The sequence below is a fragment of the Elephas maximus genome, chromosome 14, assembly GCF_024166365.1.
Source record: "Elephas maximus indicus isolate mEleMax1 chromosome 14, mEleMax1 primary haplotype, whole genome shotgun sequence".
Taxonomy (NCBI): domain Eukaryota; kingdom Metazoa; phylum Chordata; class Mammalia; order Proboscidea; family Elephantidae; genus Elephas; species Elephas maximus.
The window spans coordinates 37,604,944-37,620,161 of record NC_064832.1 but is presented as its reverse complement, the minus strand read 5'-3'; the positions used below and the strand labels follow the sequence as shown (position 1 = coordinate 37,620,161).

Here is a 15,218-nt window from a genome sequence, read left to right as displayed (position 1 = left end):
CTGGAAGACAGGACTGGGGTGAAGTGTTTTAGGGTAAGAATGGGGATAATAAGGTAGTGGAGTGGAAAGACAAACTCTACTTATATCACAATACTGTCTATGGAGAACTTTGTACGAACAGCCCCAACCTTCGACTTTCTAAATCCTATCATTCTTTGAAACCAAACCCAAATCCCATAGATCCAGGAAGCCTTTCCTGACTACCTAGCACAAAGGAACCACACTAACATTATCTGAAAGTTTTCACAGAGATCCCTGGGTGGCACAAATGGTTTGTGCTCAACTATTAACCCAAAGGCCAGTGGTTCAAACCCACCCAGCGATGCTACAGAAGAAAGTCCTGGCATTCTGCTTCCAAAAAGATTACAGCCAAGAAAACCCTATGGATCAGTTCTACTCTGTATCACTTGGAGTCGCCATGAGTTGGAATCAACTCAACGGCAACGGGAGGATTTTAGTGCATTACAATAATATGATGAGTCTTTGAGGAAAGTGAAGCTCAGGGAGGTTAAGACACGGTTAATAAGTGGCAAAGTCCAGAGTTTAAACTGTATCACATTCCAGCTTCCTCAGCTTCCTCTACACTTATCACATCCTCTTACACATTGCCCATACATTCCTTTTTCCCTTAGCTTGGTCATAAATTCCCTGAGGGTAGACATCAAGTCTTATATTTTTTATATTCCACACCCTGCCACACACCCACAGAGCACTTGGCAGAGCACCATGTGCCTCATAGGTTCTCAATAAACAGCACATGTTAAATACCTGCTTGATAGGAACAGTAATTATGAAGAGGGTTTTCTTGTGCCCCGAATGTCAGGCTTTCTGCTGTATATAATTAAAACAAGGGTGAACATGAAATGTATAATTTCTCCTAGCTCTAGTTTAATCAGGCATTCATTACCATGTCTGATTCTGTGTTATGTGAAAAGAACTGCTTTGTAAGCATTTTCTATATGAGGGTAATCATATACATACAGATATCAGAGAGATTAAAAAAAAATACAGATAAACTAAAATCATCAAGCATGAAAAGAAACAATGATCTTCATGATATAATATTCCATCTGAGGTTAAAGAACTTCCCAGTGGAGGCTTGCTAGTTGCTATGATGCTAACCAGGCTTCAGCAGAGCTTCTAGACTAAGGTGGACTAGGAAGAAAGGCCGGGTGATCTACTTCTGAAAATCAGCCAATGAAAACCCTATGGATCACATGGTCCAACCCATGTCTACTTGTGGGGATGGCACAGGACTGGGCAGCATTTAGTTCCATTGTGCATGTGGTCACCACGAGTCAGGGGCCAACTCAACGGTAGCTAACAACAACCACCATTATATTCTACCAAGGGTCTATCTGGGTCAGAAAAAGAAGAGAGATATAGTGTCACAGCCTATTCTTGGGGAAAGAGATTTCTCTGAGACCCTTTTTCAGCATGTCAATCATTTCATCACCATCTTCACTGGCAGGAAAACATTATGTATATGTGTATGTGTATGTGTATGTGTATGTGTATGTGTATGTGTATGTGTATGTGTATGTGTATGTGTATGTGTATGTGTATGTGTATGTGTATGTGTATGTGTATGTGTATGTGTATGTGTATGTGTATGTGTATGTGTATGTGTATGTGTATGTGTATGTGTATGTATATAAAACCTGCAAAAGCTGGAAACTGTGTAAGGCAGAAACCTGTCAGAGAAGGAAAACTCAAATATTTTCCGCCAAAATGAGTGATAAAAACATGGTAAGACTGCACCCTGTCAAAGACAGAAAACTAGACAGACCCGGAAAAATGAGGCAGTCCCATCGAGTTCCAGCTCTCACAGGTTTCACTGTACAGCTTATCACTCTGTGAGATCTTGCTCCATTTGCCCTTCCAGGACATCATTCCTTTTCAGCTTTGGAAGTATCAAGGGCTCAAACAAAGTCCCTGAGATTAGAATTTTTGATTATAGGGATTGACTCGAGTACTTCTCAATTGACATTTGGTAACCTAAGCTAACAATACCCTGTTGCCTTTGAGTCAGTTCTGACTCATGGTGACTCCATGTGTGTCGGAGTAGAACTGTGCTCCACAGGGTTTTCAATGGCTGTAATCTTATGGAAGCAGATCACCAGGCCTTTCTTCCACAGCACTGCTAGGTGGATTCAAACCACCAACCTTTCTATTGGTAGGCATGTGCAAATCATTCGTGCCACCCAGGGACCTAAGCTAATGACAGCAGTGGTATATGCCATACTTTATTGCTAAACTATAAGCAATAATCTTAATAAGCCACTGAGAGGCAGGGCCTCTGATTTCCTTTATACTCTAAATAAAGCACCACTCCCCACGGGCATCTGACCAACATCAAATAAGAAAAGCAAATGCCAGGTCTGTGGTACCTACATTTGTGTCCTCGTGGCTGTGGCCATTGGTCTCAACCGATTCCTTGGTACCTTTGAGCTGCAAAGTTTAAGAAAAAAAAAAAAACACAGAAAAAGCAAATGAATAAGCAAGCATATCTATTAAGTGTATATCATCTTGTTAACTCTGATTTATCTGAGGTTGCACTTTATAAAACTTCCTACGAGGAAAACCAGATGGAGCATATCATTCTAACAGGTCTTTTTGAAACCAGTTTGAGACCAATATTTTATGAAGCTTGATGGCTGGCAAAAAATAAATGGATCCCGGTCATTATTTTTTAAATAATAAGATTAGAAAGCAGTTCTATAGGCATAAAAGGTATAAAATTGGCTCTTAAGAATAATAAATGATTTCATTTCCTCGTCATGTAATTTAAACTCTGCAGCGTTTGCAAGTTGCCACCAGCTAAATGGTGTTGTAGTAATGATCACTCATGAATGATGTGTTCTCGGCTGTTTCCTGTGCTGCAGTGCTACTGTACGTGTCTTCCGTTAGAACGGATCTGAATGACCGCCATTGTTTCCGGAGGCCAGTTGCTTCTTTTTGTAGAGAAGGCATTGGGAAGCCAGCTCCTTGGCCACCGAAGCATTAGAAGAAACACCGCTTCTCAAATGAGATTTTGAACAGTGAACATCAGGAAACACTACTCTGTCTCACAAGGCTTAAAAGTAAGCAGTTATCGGAAGATTCCAGAAAACCTTTCATTGGCATTTTATCCTAGCCCGACTCAAAACAGTTACTTGGAGACAGAGAGTGAGGGCAAAGAGCATGCAAGCCCTCCAGCTGCTTGCTGGTATTTCTCCCTGGCTTATGACATTTGGGAAGTGGCACCTCCTCAGTCATATTTTTTATGCCAAATATAAAGTACTCATGGCGGGAAATAAATACTTAAAGTTTGACAGAAAATAAATGCACATATACCATCAATATGTTTGATTTGGAACATTGGCTCTTTCTGGCTATCTGTGCATGTTAAAACAAAAGCTTCTTTAGCTTTTCAAGGGAACCTCTAACTCTCAGCAAGAAGGGCGCAGCTCCCCGTGCCAGGAGAGGGGCTTTGCCCAAGAAATGGTAACGTGAGGGGACTGAGTAGGGGCAGCTGTTTGTAAACCAAAGACGCCTCAGCTCATTTTCACATCACTCCCAACCCAAAAACTCGTTGCCAACGAGTCAATTCTGACTCACAGTGACCCTACAGGATATAGTAGAACTGCCCCATAGGGTTTCCAAGGCTTTACAGAAACAGACTGCCACATCTTTTTCCTGCAGAGCAGCTGGTGGGTTTGAATTGCCGACATTTAGGTTAGCAGCTGAGTGCTTAACCACTGTACCACCAGGGCTCCTTTTACATCATTCCACCCCACTGTTCTTCAGGACAACACACGTCACTGCTGTGTGCACACAGACCAGATGCAAGGGAGCTTGGGCACATGAGGAGTACATGAAATACAGAGTGCCGCAGAGTGGCGGGGACACCGTCTGTTATCACAGGGCACAAAAGGACTCAAAACCCTCTGGTTTTCTGCCTCAGGTTTTCCTATCTTAGGTGTTCCCATCTTCTCCCTCTTCATCAGCACCCTCTGCTCATCCCATAGGAGGCCCTATAACTTGTACTTCAGTGAGTCAGAGTGGGGTTAGCTCAGAAAGTTTTGTAATTTTTCAGCAGAGGTAAAGCCATGATTTAGTTAAAGCCTCTTCCACCTGACTGGTTCACTGCCATAAACATGTGTTACTCTCCTTCCTCCTTTTAAATAAACTCCGGTCTTCCCACTCTATGTTTCCCCTTATCTCTGCCCTCTCTTTCTCTGTCACTCACTTGCTCTCACACCACTGTCTACTGTCTTGTTTACCGTTCTGCTCTCTTCCTCAGAACTGCCGGAGCAAACCTGCCTCCTCCAGCCTGCCCTCTCCTTACAGCGAAAGCTCCAGGCCAGCCCCTGCTTTGCCCCTAACTGGCATGCTCCCTGTTCTCCTCTCCTCTGGCTGCTCTGGGGAGCCCAGACAGCTGCCCCTCTCCCCCAGATGTTGTTGTTGTTAGCTGCTGCCAAGTCAGCCTCTGACTCATGATGACCCCAACCACAACATGACCAGACCATTGTGATGAACAGGGTTTTCACTGGCTGATTTTCAGAAGCAGATCACCAGCCTTTCTTCCTAGTCTTAGTCTGGAAACTCCACTGAAACCTGTTCAGCATCATAGCAACATGCAAGCCTCTGTTGGCAGACGAGTGGTGGCTGCGCATGAGTTGCGTTGGCTGGGACTCAAACCTGAGTCTCCCACATTGGAAGCAAGAATTCCACCACTGAACCACCACTGGCCTTGTCCCCCAAATAGAGGGGATGAATATCTTAACTTATGATACCTGCATTTGTGAATCAGCTCCAGATGTAGGAAGCTACCACTATGTAAAGGAAATAAAAGGCAGGAGCTAGAGGGGCCTGAAGGGACTGAGAGAAGCAGCCATGTTATTAAAAGGGGAAGCTGGGAACATCGTGGAGGGCTTGAGGAATGGGCCTGTCCTCCCTGGAGCGGGTGGGCTGAATGATCATTGTTTAGTCAGGATTCCCATCAAGTGACAGTCGCTTTGAACAGCACGGGAGACCTCAAGGAGAAGGGTATAGTCTGCCTTAGTCTGGAAGCTCCACTGAAACCTGTGGCTGTGACTGTGTGGATAACAGCAAGACCCTCTGCCCGTGAAGTGATCACTTAGGCCAGTGGCCCCATGACTGTACAACTCAGGATCTCCAGGGGTGAGGCCGTTTGTTTAGGCTGCGTCTATGCAAGCAATCAAGAAGTGTTTATGTAAGTAGTTTTCCAGTTCAAGTAGCCATCCAGACAACTCCAACCCATGGCGATCTCACCTGTAGAACTGTGCTCCACAGGGTTTGCAACAGCTGATTTTTACCAGGCCTTTCTTCTGAGACACCTCTGGGTAGGCTCAAACTTCCAACCTTTTGGTTAGCAGCAAAGTGCATTAAGTGTTTGCATCACTCAGGGACTCCGCACAGGTAGTCGCTCTTCACAAATCCAAGGAGAGCCTCATAAGGCAACACTCATGGAGGGAAGAGGAGTGTTGTTAAACACATGTGTGTGGGTGGCTGACTGCAGGGGCATGGAAGGAACACACATGTTACATGCTCCCAGCTGCAAGGAGGAGCAGGTGACAGAGTCTGATGGTGGCGAGAGAACCCAAACGCACTTGGCGATCCCTTAGACTTACACCTTCTCAGTGCTTTTGCTTGAAAAGAACCATCCCATTTAAATTAGCACTGCAGTTTTAAAACTGCTTTCTTCTCAGAATGTTTCCTAGGTCTTTAATGATTTTAGTTGTTCTGAATCCTCTTCATGTTATCCTCTTTTTTTTTTAAGCAATGGAGAGTGGAGTGTGACGTTTCACCAACACCTGTGTGTGCACTTTGCTCTTTAAAAATGCATGCCATAAGAAGAAATCCATCAAAACTTTCTGCAAAGCTCAGAACCCATTTTTATGACTGGGGCTTGGAATTCAAATAATAATAAAGGATTTAGGTCATTTAGAGAAAAGAGAAATTCACCTCTCCCACCTCAGTTAAAGTTATCTAAAAGAAAAAATTCAGGGAGTGAGGGAGCATAAAACAAAAAAAATCTCGGAGATGTGTCTGTTTGATCATGAGCAAACTGAGACCACATCAGCTCTACTTTGTTGGGTGTCTTTTAAGGATATAAAGGAGGAGAGGACAGTGATTTTCCGTACCCTAGGTGATCAAGGAGCTATGGTGGCACAACAGTTAAATGCTTGACTGCTAACTGAAAGGTTGGTGGCTTGAATCCACCAGCAGCTCCATGGGAGAATGACTGGTGATCTGCTTCCCTCCAGATTACAGGCCAAAAAAACCCTATAACCACCACCCCCAGAAAAACAAAAAAAACCCAAACATGCTGCTGTTGAGTCAATTCCAACTCATAGTAAGTCTATATGGGGCAGTTCTATTCTGTCACATGGGGCTGCTGTGAGTTGGAATTGCATTGATGGCACCCAACAACAACAACAAGTTGTTGACGAGATGGTAGGTCATTGTGAATTTGAGTCAATTCGTCTGTCAGTTTGTCATACTGTGGTGGCTTGCATGTTCCTGTGATGCTGGAAGCTATGCCATTGGTATTTCAAATACAAGCAGGGTTACCCATGGTGGACAGGTTTCAGTGGGGCTTTCAGACTGACACAAACTAGGAAGAAGAACCTAGAGATCCACTTAAGAAAAAACTGTCCACTGAAAACCATAAAAATAGCAGCAAAACATTGTCTGATACTGTGCTGAAATATGAGCCCCTCAGGTTGGAAGGCACTCAAAATACAACTGGAAAGAGCTGCCTCCTCAAAGTAGAGTCAATGTAGATGGAGACAAGCTTTCAGGACTTTCATTTGCTGATGTGGCGTGACTTGAAATGAGAAGAAACAGCTGCAAACGTCCATTAATAATCAAAATGTGGAATGTATGAAGTATGAATCTAGAAATATTGGAAGCTGTCAAAAATGAAATGAAAAGCTTGAAGATCAATATCCTAGGTGTTAGTGACTGAAATGGACAGGTGTTGGTCATTCTGAATTGGACAACAATATGGTCTACTATGCTGGGAATGACAAACTGAAGGGGAATGGAATTGCATTCATCATCAAAAAGAACGTTTCAAGATCTATCCTGATGTATAAGGCTATCAGTGATAGGATAATATCCATAGTTCCACAAAGAAGACCAATTAATATGAATATTATTCAAATTTATACATCAATGACTAATGCCAAAGATGAAGAAACTGAAGATTTTTACCAACTTCTGGAGTCTGAAATTAATCAAACATGCAATCAAGATACATTGATAATTACTAGTGATTGAAATGTAAAAGCTTGCAACAGAGAAGAAGGATCAGTGGTTGGAAAACATGGCCTTGGTGTTAGAAACAATGCCAGAGATTGTATGTCAGAATTTTGCAAGACCAGTGACCTATTCATTGGAAATATCTTTTTTCAACAACGTAAACGGTAACTATATATGTGGACCTCACCAGATGGAATCAAAATCAACTACATCTGTGGAAAGAGATGATGGAGAAACTCAGTATCATCAGAACAAGGCCAAGGGCTGACTGCAGAACAAACCATTAATTACTCATACGCAAGTTGAAGTTGAAACTGAAGATAATTTTAAAAAGTTCACAAGAGCCAAAGTATGATCTTGAGTATATTCCACCTGAATTTAGAGACCATCTCAAGGACAGATGTGATGCACTGAACACTTATGATCAAAGACCAGATGAGTTCTGGAATGACATCAAGGACATCATACATGAAGAAAGCAAAAGGTCACTAAAAAGACAGAAGAGAAAGAAAAGAGCAAAATGGAAGTCAGAAGAGACTCAAACTTGCTCTTGAATGTAGAATAGTTAAAGTGAATGAAAGGAATGATGAAGTAAAAGAGCTAAACAAAAGATTTTAAAGATGGCTTGAGAAGACAAAGAAATGCATTATAATGAAATGTGCAAAGACCTGGAGTTAGAAAACCAAAAGGGAAGAACAGACCTGGTATTTCTCAAGCTGAAAGGACGGAAGAAAAAATTCAGGCCCTGAGTTGTAATACTGAACGGTTATATGGGCAAAAAACTAAATGATGTAGGAAGCATCAAAAGAAGACGGAAAGAATACAGAATCACTGTACCAAAAAGAATTGGTGAGCCTTCAACCATTTCAAGAGGTAGCATATGATCAAGAACTGATGGTACTGAAGAAAGAAGTCCAAGCTTCACTGAAGGCATTGGTGAAAAACAAGACTCCAGGAATTGACAGAATATCAATTGAGATGTTTCAACAAACAGATGCAGCACTGGCAGTGCTCACTTGTCTATGCCAAGACCATCCGACTGAAAGAGATTCATATATGTGCCCACTCCAAAGACAGGTGATCCAACAGAATGAGGCAGTTATTGAACAATATCATTATTATTAAATGCAAGTAAAATTTTGCTGAAGATAATTCAAAAATGGTTGCAGCAGTACACCAACAGCAGCGAATTGCCAGAAGTTTAAGCCGGATTCAGAAGAGAACAGGGAACAAGTGATATCATTGCTGATTCAGATGGATCTTGGCTGAAAGCAGAAAATACCAGAAAGATGTTTACCTGTGTTTTACTGACTATGCAAATGCATTCAACTGTGTGTGTCATAGTAAATTATGGATAACATTGTGAAGAATGGAAATTCCAGAACACTTAATTGTGCGCATTAGGAGTCTCTATATAGACCGAGAGGCAGTTGTTTGAACAGAACAAGGGGACACTGTGTGGTTTAAAATTTGGAAAGGTGTGTGCCAGGGTTGTATCCTTTCACCATACTTATTTAATCTGTATGCTGAGTAAATAATTGGAGAAGCTGGACTGTATGAAAAATATTGAGGCTACCAGGATTCGAAGACAACTCAGTAACAATCTGTGATGTGCAGATGACATAACCTTGCTTGCTGAAAGTGATGAAGACTTGAACCACTGACGAAGATCAAAGACTACAGCCTCCAATATGGATTACGTATCAACATAAAGAAAACAAAAATCCTCACAAATGGACCGATAAACAACATCATGATAAATGGAGAAAATGGTGAAGTTGTCAAGGATTTCCTTTCACTTAGATCCACAATCGATGCCCATGGAAGGAAACCAAATCAACAAACCAAACCAACAAACCAAACCCGCTGCCACTGAGTTAATTTGGACTCATAGCGACCTTATAGGACAGAGTAGAACTGCCCCACAGGGTTTCTAAGGCTGGTGGATTTGAACTGCCAGCCTTTTGGTTAGCAGCCAAGCTCTTAAGCACTGCATCATCAGGGCTCTCCCATGGAAGCAGCAGTCAAGAAATCAAACAATGTATTGCACTGGGCAAATCTGCTGCAAAAAAGACAAAAGCAAAGATGCCATTTTCAGGACTAAGGTGTGCCTGACCCAAGTCATGGTATTTTCAAATGCCTCATATGCATGTGAAAGCTGGACAATGAATACGAAGGACTGAAGAAGAACTGATGCCTTTGAATTATGGTGTTGGTGAAGAATATTGAATATACCACGGACTGACGGAAGAACAAACAAATCTTTCTTGGAAGAAGTACAGCAAGAATACTTCTTAGAATCAAGGACGGTGAGACTTTGTCTCATGTACTTTGGACAGGTTATCAGGAGGGACCACTCCCTGGAGAAGAACATCATGCTTGGTAAGGTAAAAGGCCAGGGAAAAAGAGGAAGACCCTCAATGAGATGGACTGACACAGTGGTTGCAACAATGGGCTCAAACACAGCAATGATTCTGACATGGCGCAGGACGGAGCAGTGTTTTGTTTTGTCATACATAGGGTCACTACGACAGCACCTAACAACATATTTTCAGCTCAGTCTAATTTACTCCACGTCACACAGACTCCGCTTCAGCGTGAGTTAGTGAATCTATATTTATCATATAAAGATAATGGTTAATTTTATAAAGCATTTTCCTTCAAAGTTGTACAAAGTTTATAAGATCCCTAATATCCTCACATCCCTCACAAATCATCAGCACTTAGAAATTTAGGGACGGGTATGTACGTAAACCTACATTTTCTTGACTTCAGACTTTTAAAAAATAAAACCTATGTGGTAAAGTGATTCACAGTTGACTTAGCCATGCTCTCTTTACTTCAGATTTTTTAAACTTCACTTTTTTGGTTATATTTGTATAAACTGCCTTTTTATAAACTATTTTGTGTGAGTAAAAAAATTCAAAATGACCTAAATTTGATTACCCCAAAGGGCTGGGGTTGCTATTTGTGACTTTTTCCCCTCCTAATTACCATTTTTTCATTACCCTTTACTCCACCCTTGGCTGCAAACAAAGGGCAGAGTCAGGAAAGCTCACGGCTCTCCTGGCTCCTGCCGCTGGGGCAGGGTTTAGAGTTTACCCTGCTGCCGAGTGATCCATCTTTCCTCGCCGTAAGACAACACCTTCAAATCCACTTATCAATGTCAGGCCACACTTTAGTATCAAAGCCAGAACGAAACGATCAGATTTACAAACCTCATGTAACAGTTTCGTTGCTTGCCATGGTTAGATAAGTGCCCTGATACCCAGCGAAGAGATTTTTTTAATGTCATCATGAATCAGTTGTTCTTCGTATGTCTGCAGGAGAACCGGGGGCTATGCTAAACACATTGTCCTCACTATTAGGCTTAAGGGGAAGCTGTCTGCTTACTTTGAAATATATCTGCATTGCCAACATTTTAAAACTTTATCAAAATTCATTTGTCTTCAGGAAGAAATGTTTGCACATTGCTGGCAGTTGGGATAGTCTAAACAGGGACAGGAGTGAACACAGAGAGGCCGGGAATGAGATCGTAAGTTCTACACACCAACGCTGCTAGGGGACTTGACAGGGTACAGGCTAATGATGCTGCAGATTGCCTTCAGTCATGTTCGCAGATGGGAAGCACGGGGGAGGTGTGCATCGGGGCATTTGAATTTATTCATAAATCAGAGCGGTTTCAGCCACTCACCTGTTCCTGGAGAACTTTAAGTAGTGCCTGTGTGTGGGACTGCTCTTCTTTTGCTTGCTCCAGTTCTGACTTTTTGTTGTTTAGCTCCTCCTGGATGGTCAGCAATTGCTGTGAAAATCAAAGGAGATTTAGGATAAGTAGGATCGGAGGCCAGATGACTGGAAAATGTCCAAAATATCCAGTCAAAATTATGAGAAGAGATTTACCTATCTTAAAGTTTAGTCCAGACTTCAATTGAAAAATATTTTTTTGTGTGTGTTTTCTCCCTCACTTAGCAGTGTAATGAGGTCCCTGGGTGGTGCAAACAGCTTGCACTTGACTACTAACCGAAAGGTTGGTGGTTCAAGCTCACCCGGCAGTGCCCTGGAAGAAAGAACTGGCTATCTGCTTCATAATGATCACGGTCAAGAAAACCCTCTGGAGCAGCTCTACTCTGTATCACACAGGGTCGCTATGAGCTGGAACTGACTCGAGGGCGATAGGGAAGATTTTCACATGTTTTTGCTCATTACTACATCATGATGAGTTTGGGAGGCAGGCTTTGGTGTCCATGTTACAAATGAGGAAAATGAAACTCAGGGAGATCAAGTAATGTCATGTTGACCCAATTAATAAGTTGCAATGTCCGGAGTTCAAACTACATTACGTCACAGCTGCCTCATCACGGGCATCGACTCAGTGGCAACGGGTTTGATTTAGCAGTTGAGTTTGCTTGGCAGTGTGGTGAGCACTGCAATTTATGACACATTAGGGAGCCGTTTGTGATACTGACGCGCAAAAGTTGTTAGAGCGTTTGTGAAGACACCAGTATGTTCCTTTGACCAAATGCATATTTGTAAAAAAAATATAGTGTTTGTATAAATATATAGTGTTAATAAACAACATATTGATGGATCAAGGAATTAAATAATACTTAAAAAAAAAAAACAAAACCCTTAACATGATGAGTCAGCTTGTCACAACTACTTCATTTTACACACGACAGTGAAGGACCTTTACAGTAGCTCCGTGAAGCTCCTCTACCAAGTGGCTGGGACCACAGGTGTTCCTTTTTCCTTTTTCTGTTATGACGGTGATGTTTTATTAGATCAGCAGGACTGAAGCCCAAACTGCAACCAGTGTATCGGCCGAGAAAATTACTGATATAAGCTGCCAAAACACTAAGCTATGGCCTACGCTGTTATTTTTAAGCCAGGCCACTGAAGGGATTTTTGTAAGCCTTGAGCCCTGCCCTATCGGCTGTAACTCATCTGGAGGCTTACCTTGTCTGCCAAATGCCCAGTGCTGCCCGCCACTAATTCATCTGGAGCATGGTTATTTGTTAATATACACACAGGCAGAGAATACATTCGCGAGCTTCCAAGCAGGCCCTGGGAACAGTTATGTTTATTCACATCTCGACAACAAACAATGGGTTTGTAGGGGCAGAAGTGCATTTCTTCCGCTCCTGGACATAGAAAATCCTGCACTAATGCGATGACAATGTTTGTGCATTCCTGCCACAAAGGTAGCTGTTTCCAACAGCAAGGCTGCTTCTTCCGGCCCTTAACGAGCTGCCTGGCCAGTTCTTAACCACCAAGCTCTGAATAAACACTGGAACTGGGTTGCTGATGCTTCAGTCTACCAATAAGGAGCACCGATGGTGCAGTGGTTAAGCACTTGGCTGCTAACTGAAAGGTTGGTGGTTCAAACCCAACAGCAGCTCCATGGGAGAAAAGACCTGGTGATCTGCTTCCATAAAACTTACAGCCTTGGAAACCCCATGGGGCAGTTCTACTATGTCCAATAGGTTTGCTATGAGTTGGAATCAACTTGAAGGCACAGAACAATAACAAAACTTACCTGTTGGAAGGATTAGGTTAAATTTTCAAAAGGGGTATAGGAAGTACTCAGAAAACCATACTGTCCTTTCCCTTTAGGCTTGCTTATTCTGACCCTAATCTGGTTGTTGCTGTTCTTATTTGTGCCTGACAAGTGAGTTGAGTTGGCTCCTGACTGATGGAGGCCCCATGCACAATGGGATCAGACCATTTTGATCCACTGGGGCTGATTTTTCAGTAGATTCCCAGGCTTTTCTTCCTAGTCTTCCTTAGTATATGGAAGCTCTGCTAAAACATGTTCAGCATCATATCGATGTGCAAATCTGGTACTGGGTATATATTTAAGAACCTACTTTGTCCCCCTGGCATAAACAGAGTTTTTCTTGCACTTTTCTAAAAAACTCAGTGCCTCCTATTTCACTACTTGCCATATCATAATTGTGTCTGAGGTAATACGCACAGCCCGTGTTGGCTCCTAGAAGAGATGTTCGGATTTAATTGTGCATCGATTGATTAAAGTACAGAAGCCAGGGAGTCTGTGTTGTGCTTTGGCACAAGGACAAGTTTCTAAAATGACTGTGTGCAAAGAATGGGGAATGACCCTGCTCCTTCATTCTTACTTAGGACTGGCCCAGAACAGTTCCAGAGGGATCTGGTGCCCTGCCTTAGGTGATGCAAAATGAATTTTTACCTCATCAGGCTATTTCAAACCCAATCTTTAAGTCTCTTTTTAAAACGAGCCAAATGAAGGATAGAAAATTGTCTTCAAACGTAGGTACCATTTTTACTCACTGCAGCGCTTGAGGTAGTAAAAATTAGAAACACCTGGTGCCCAAGAGAAGCGACCAACCAAAACCAGAGGAGGAGGGTGGTTAAACGAATGATGCAGCGTCTGCAGAGTGAATGGGACCCTCTGGAGCCATTCAAGACGGAGTTGCAGAAACGTCTTTGGACATAAGAGAAGGTCACAATACACCTTCAATGTTCAGTGAAAAAGAGGCTGAGGTTACAAAAGAGTATATCTAATTTTGCAACATATCCCCAGAGAAGGAACGGGATACTGTCTTTGGGTTAGTGGGTTTCTGCATGCCTTTCTGTTAGTTTTGCTTATAATTTTCTGGTATATTTGTAAGGACCATGCACTGCTTTAGTAATGAGAAAAAAAATTAAGCCCTTGTGATGCAATGGTTAAGCACTCGGCTGCTAACTGAAAAGTTGGCTGTTATTACCAACACTGAGAATAAATACGTGGGAAAGTGAGAACTCCATTGAAGGCTTCCATTTCATCCACACATTTACAGCTCTTCTTCATTCTGTTAACACACACACAATGTTCCCTTGACCTTACTTCCCATTTCAGTTTCCTTCCTATCTCACTGTTCCTTGGAATTACTTTTTAAACAAAATGTCTTCTCTCTCACCACCCTCCTGCCCCCATATTCTACTCCCTTCTCTCCTCACGCATAGACAATCATTTTAATGGTTTAATGCATTTTTATTTGGATATGTTTTTCCAAAATATATACTGTTGCCATATATTTTTATGTAAATGATATTGTGTCGTATTTCTTACTGTTATCTATGTTTTTACTAATCATTATGTTTTTAAGATCCATCCATATTGCTACGTATGTATTTAATCTATTGCTTCTGATGTCTGCATAATACTCTGTGGCGTGTGTCCACCTAATTTTACCTAATCCATTCTCCAAGAGCAGGCCACTTGGATTAGCTCTAATCCTCCCTGCCCTACACAAGGCAGCCATGGAGCCTGGTAGTGCATGTTCCTTATAGACATGGTGGAAAATTTTCCTGGGATGCATATCCAGTGGTGGGACTATGGAATTAGTGCCTAAGGAGTTAATTTCCCAAATCTTTCCTACAGAATGGTGTACCAGGTTACCCACCGACCAGTGGAAGAGAAGAGTTGCTCTGTCCCACATCCATACTAACCTTTGAACACTTCTGCACTTCTGTGCATCATATCTGTGATTTTAAGCATCATATCATATTCTTGCTAGTCACTGGGGTTTATTCCTACTTTTTGAAAGAACAGTCAAGGGCAATGGCTCTTAATTCTGGCTGCCCATTAGTATTATCTGGGGGAGCTTTTCAAGAATACTGATTCCTGGGCCCTACACAAGACTAACTCAATATCTAGGGACAGGACCCAGGTACCAATATATATTTTGTAAAACCTTCACAGGTAATTCTAATGTGTAATTGGGGATAAAAACCACCATGTCCTTTAATGCTTAATTAATCCTTAGTCTACTGCAATGTGACTTCAACCCCCAGTACTGCACTCACACTGTTCTCACTAAAGTCACCAAGGCTTTTCTAATTGCCAGCCAGTGTTCCAGTTTGGTGCCTGTCTGCTCACTATGTGCTCTCTCTAGGGCGTCCTCCTCATACCCACGGCATCAACTACA

The 15,218-nt window shown here is 42.2% G+C and overlaps 1 protein-coding gene across 6 annotated transcripts in view; it reads right to left on the bottom strand.

The window, feature by feature from the left end:
• The window catches only part of ENOX1 (ecto-NOX disulfide-thiol exchanger 1), a 749,536-nt gene that overhangs the window by 71,078 nt on the left and 663,240 nt on the right, over nt 1-15,218 (bottom strand). For all 6 annotated transcript variants that reach the window (XM_049852937.1, XM_049852938.1, XM_049852939.1 and 3 more), the window contains 2 exons: nt 10,967-11,074; nt 2,395-2,451 (listed from right to left, as the gene is read on the bottom strand). In XM_049852937.1, the coding sequence (XP_049708894.1) occupies nt 2,395-2,451; nt 10,967-11,074 (165 nt within the window). The remainder of the gene's footprint in view (nt 1-2,394; nt 2,452-10,966; nt 11,075-15,218) is intronic.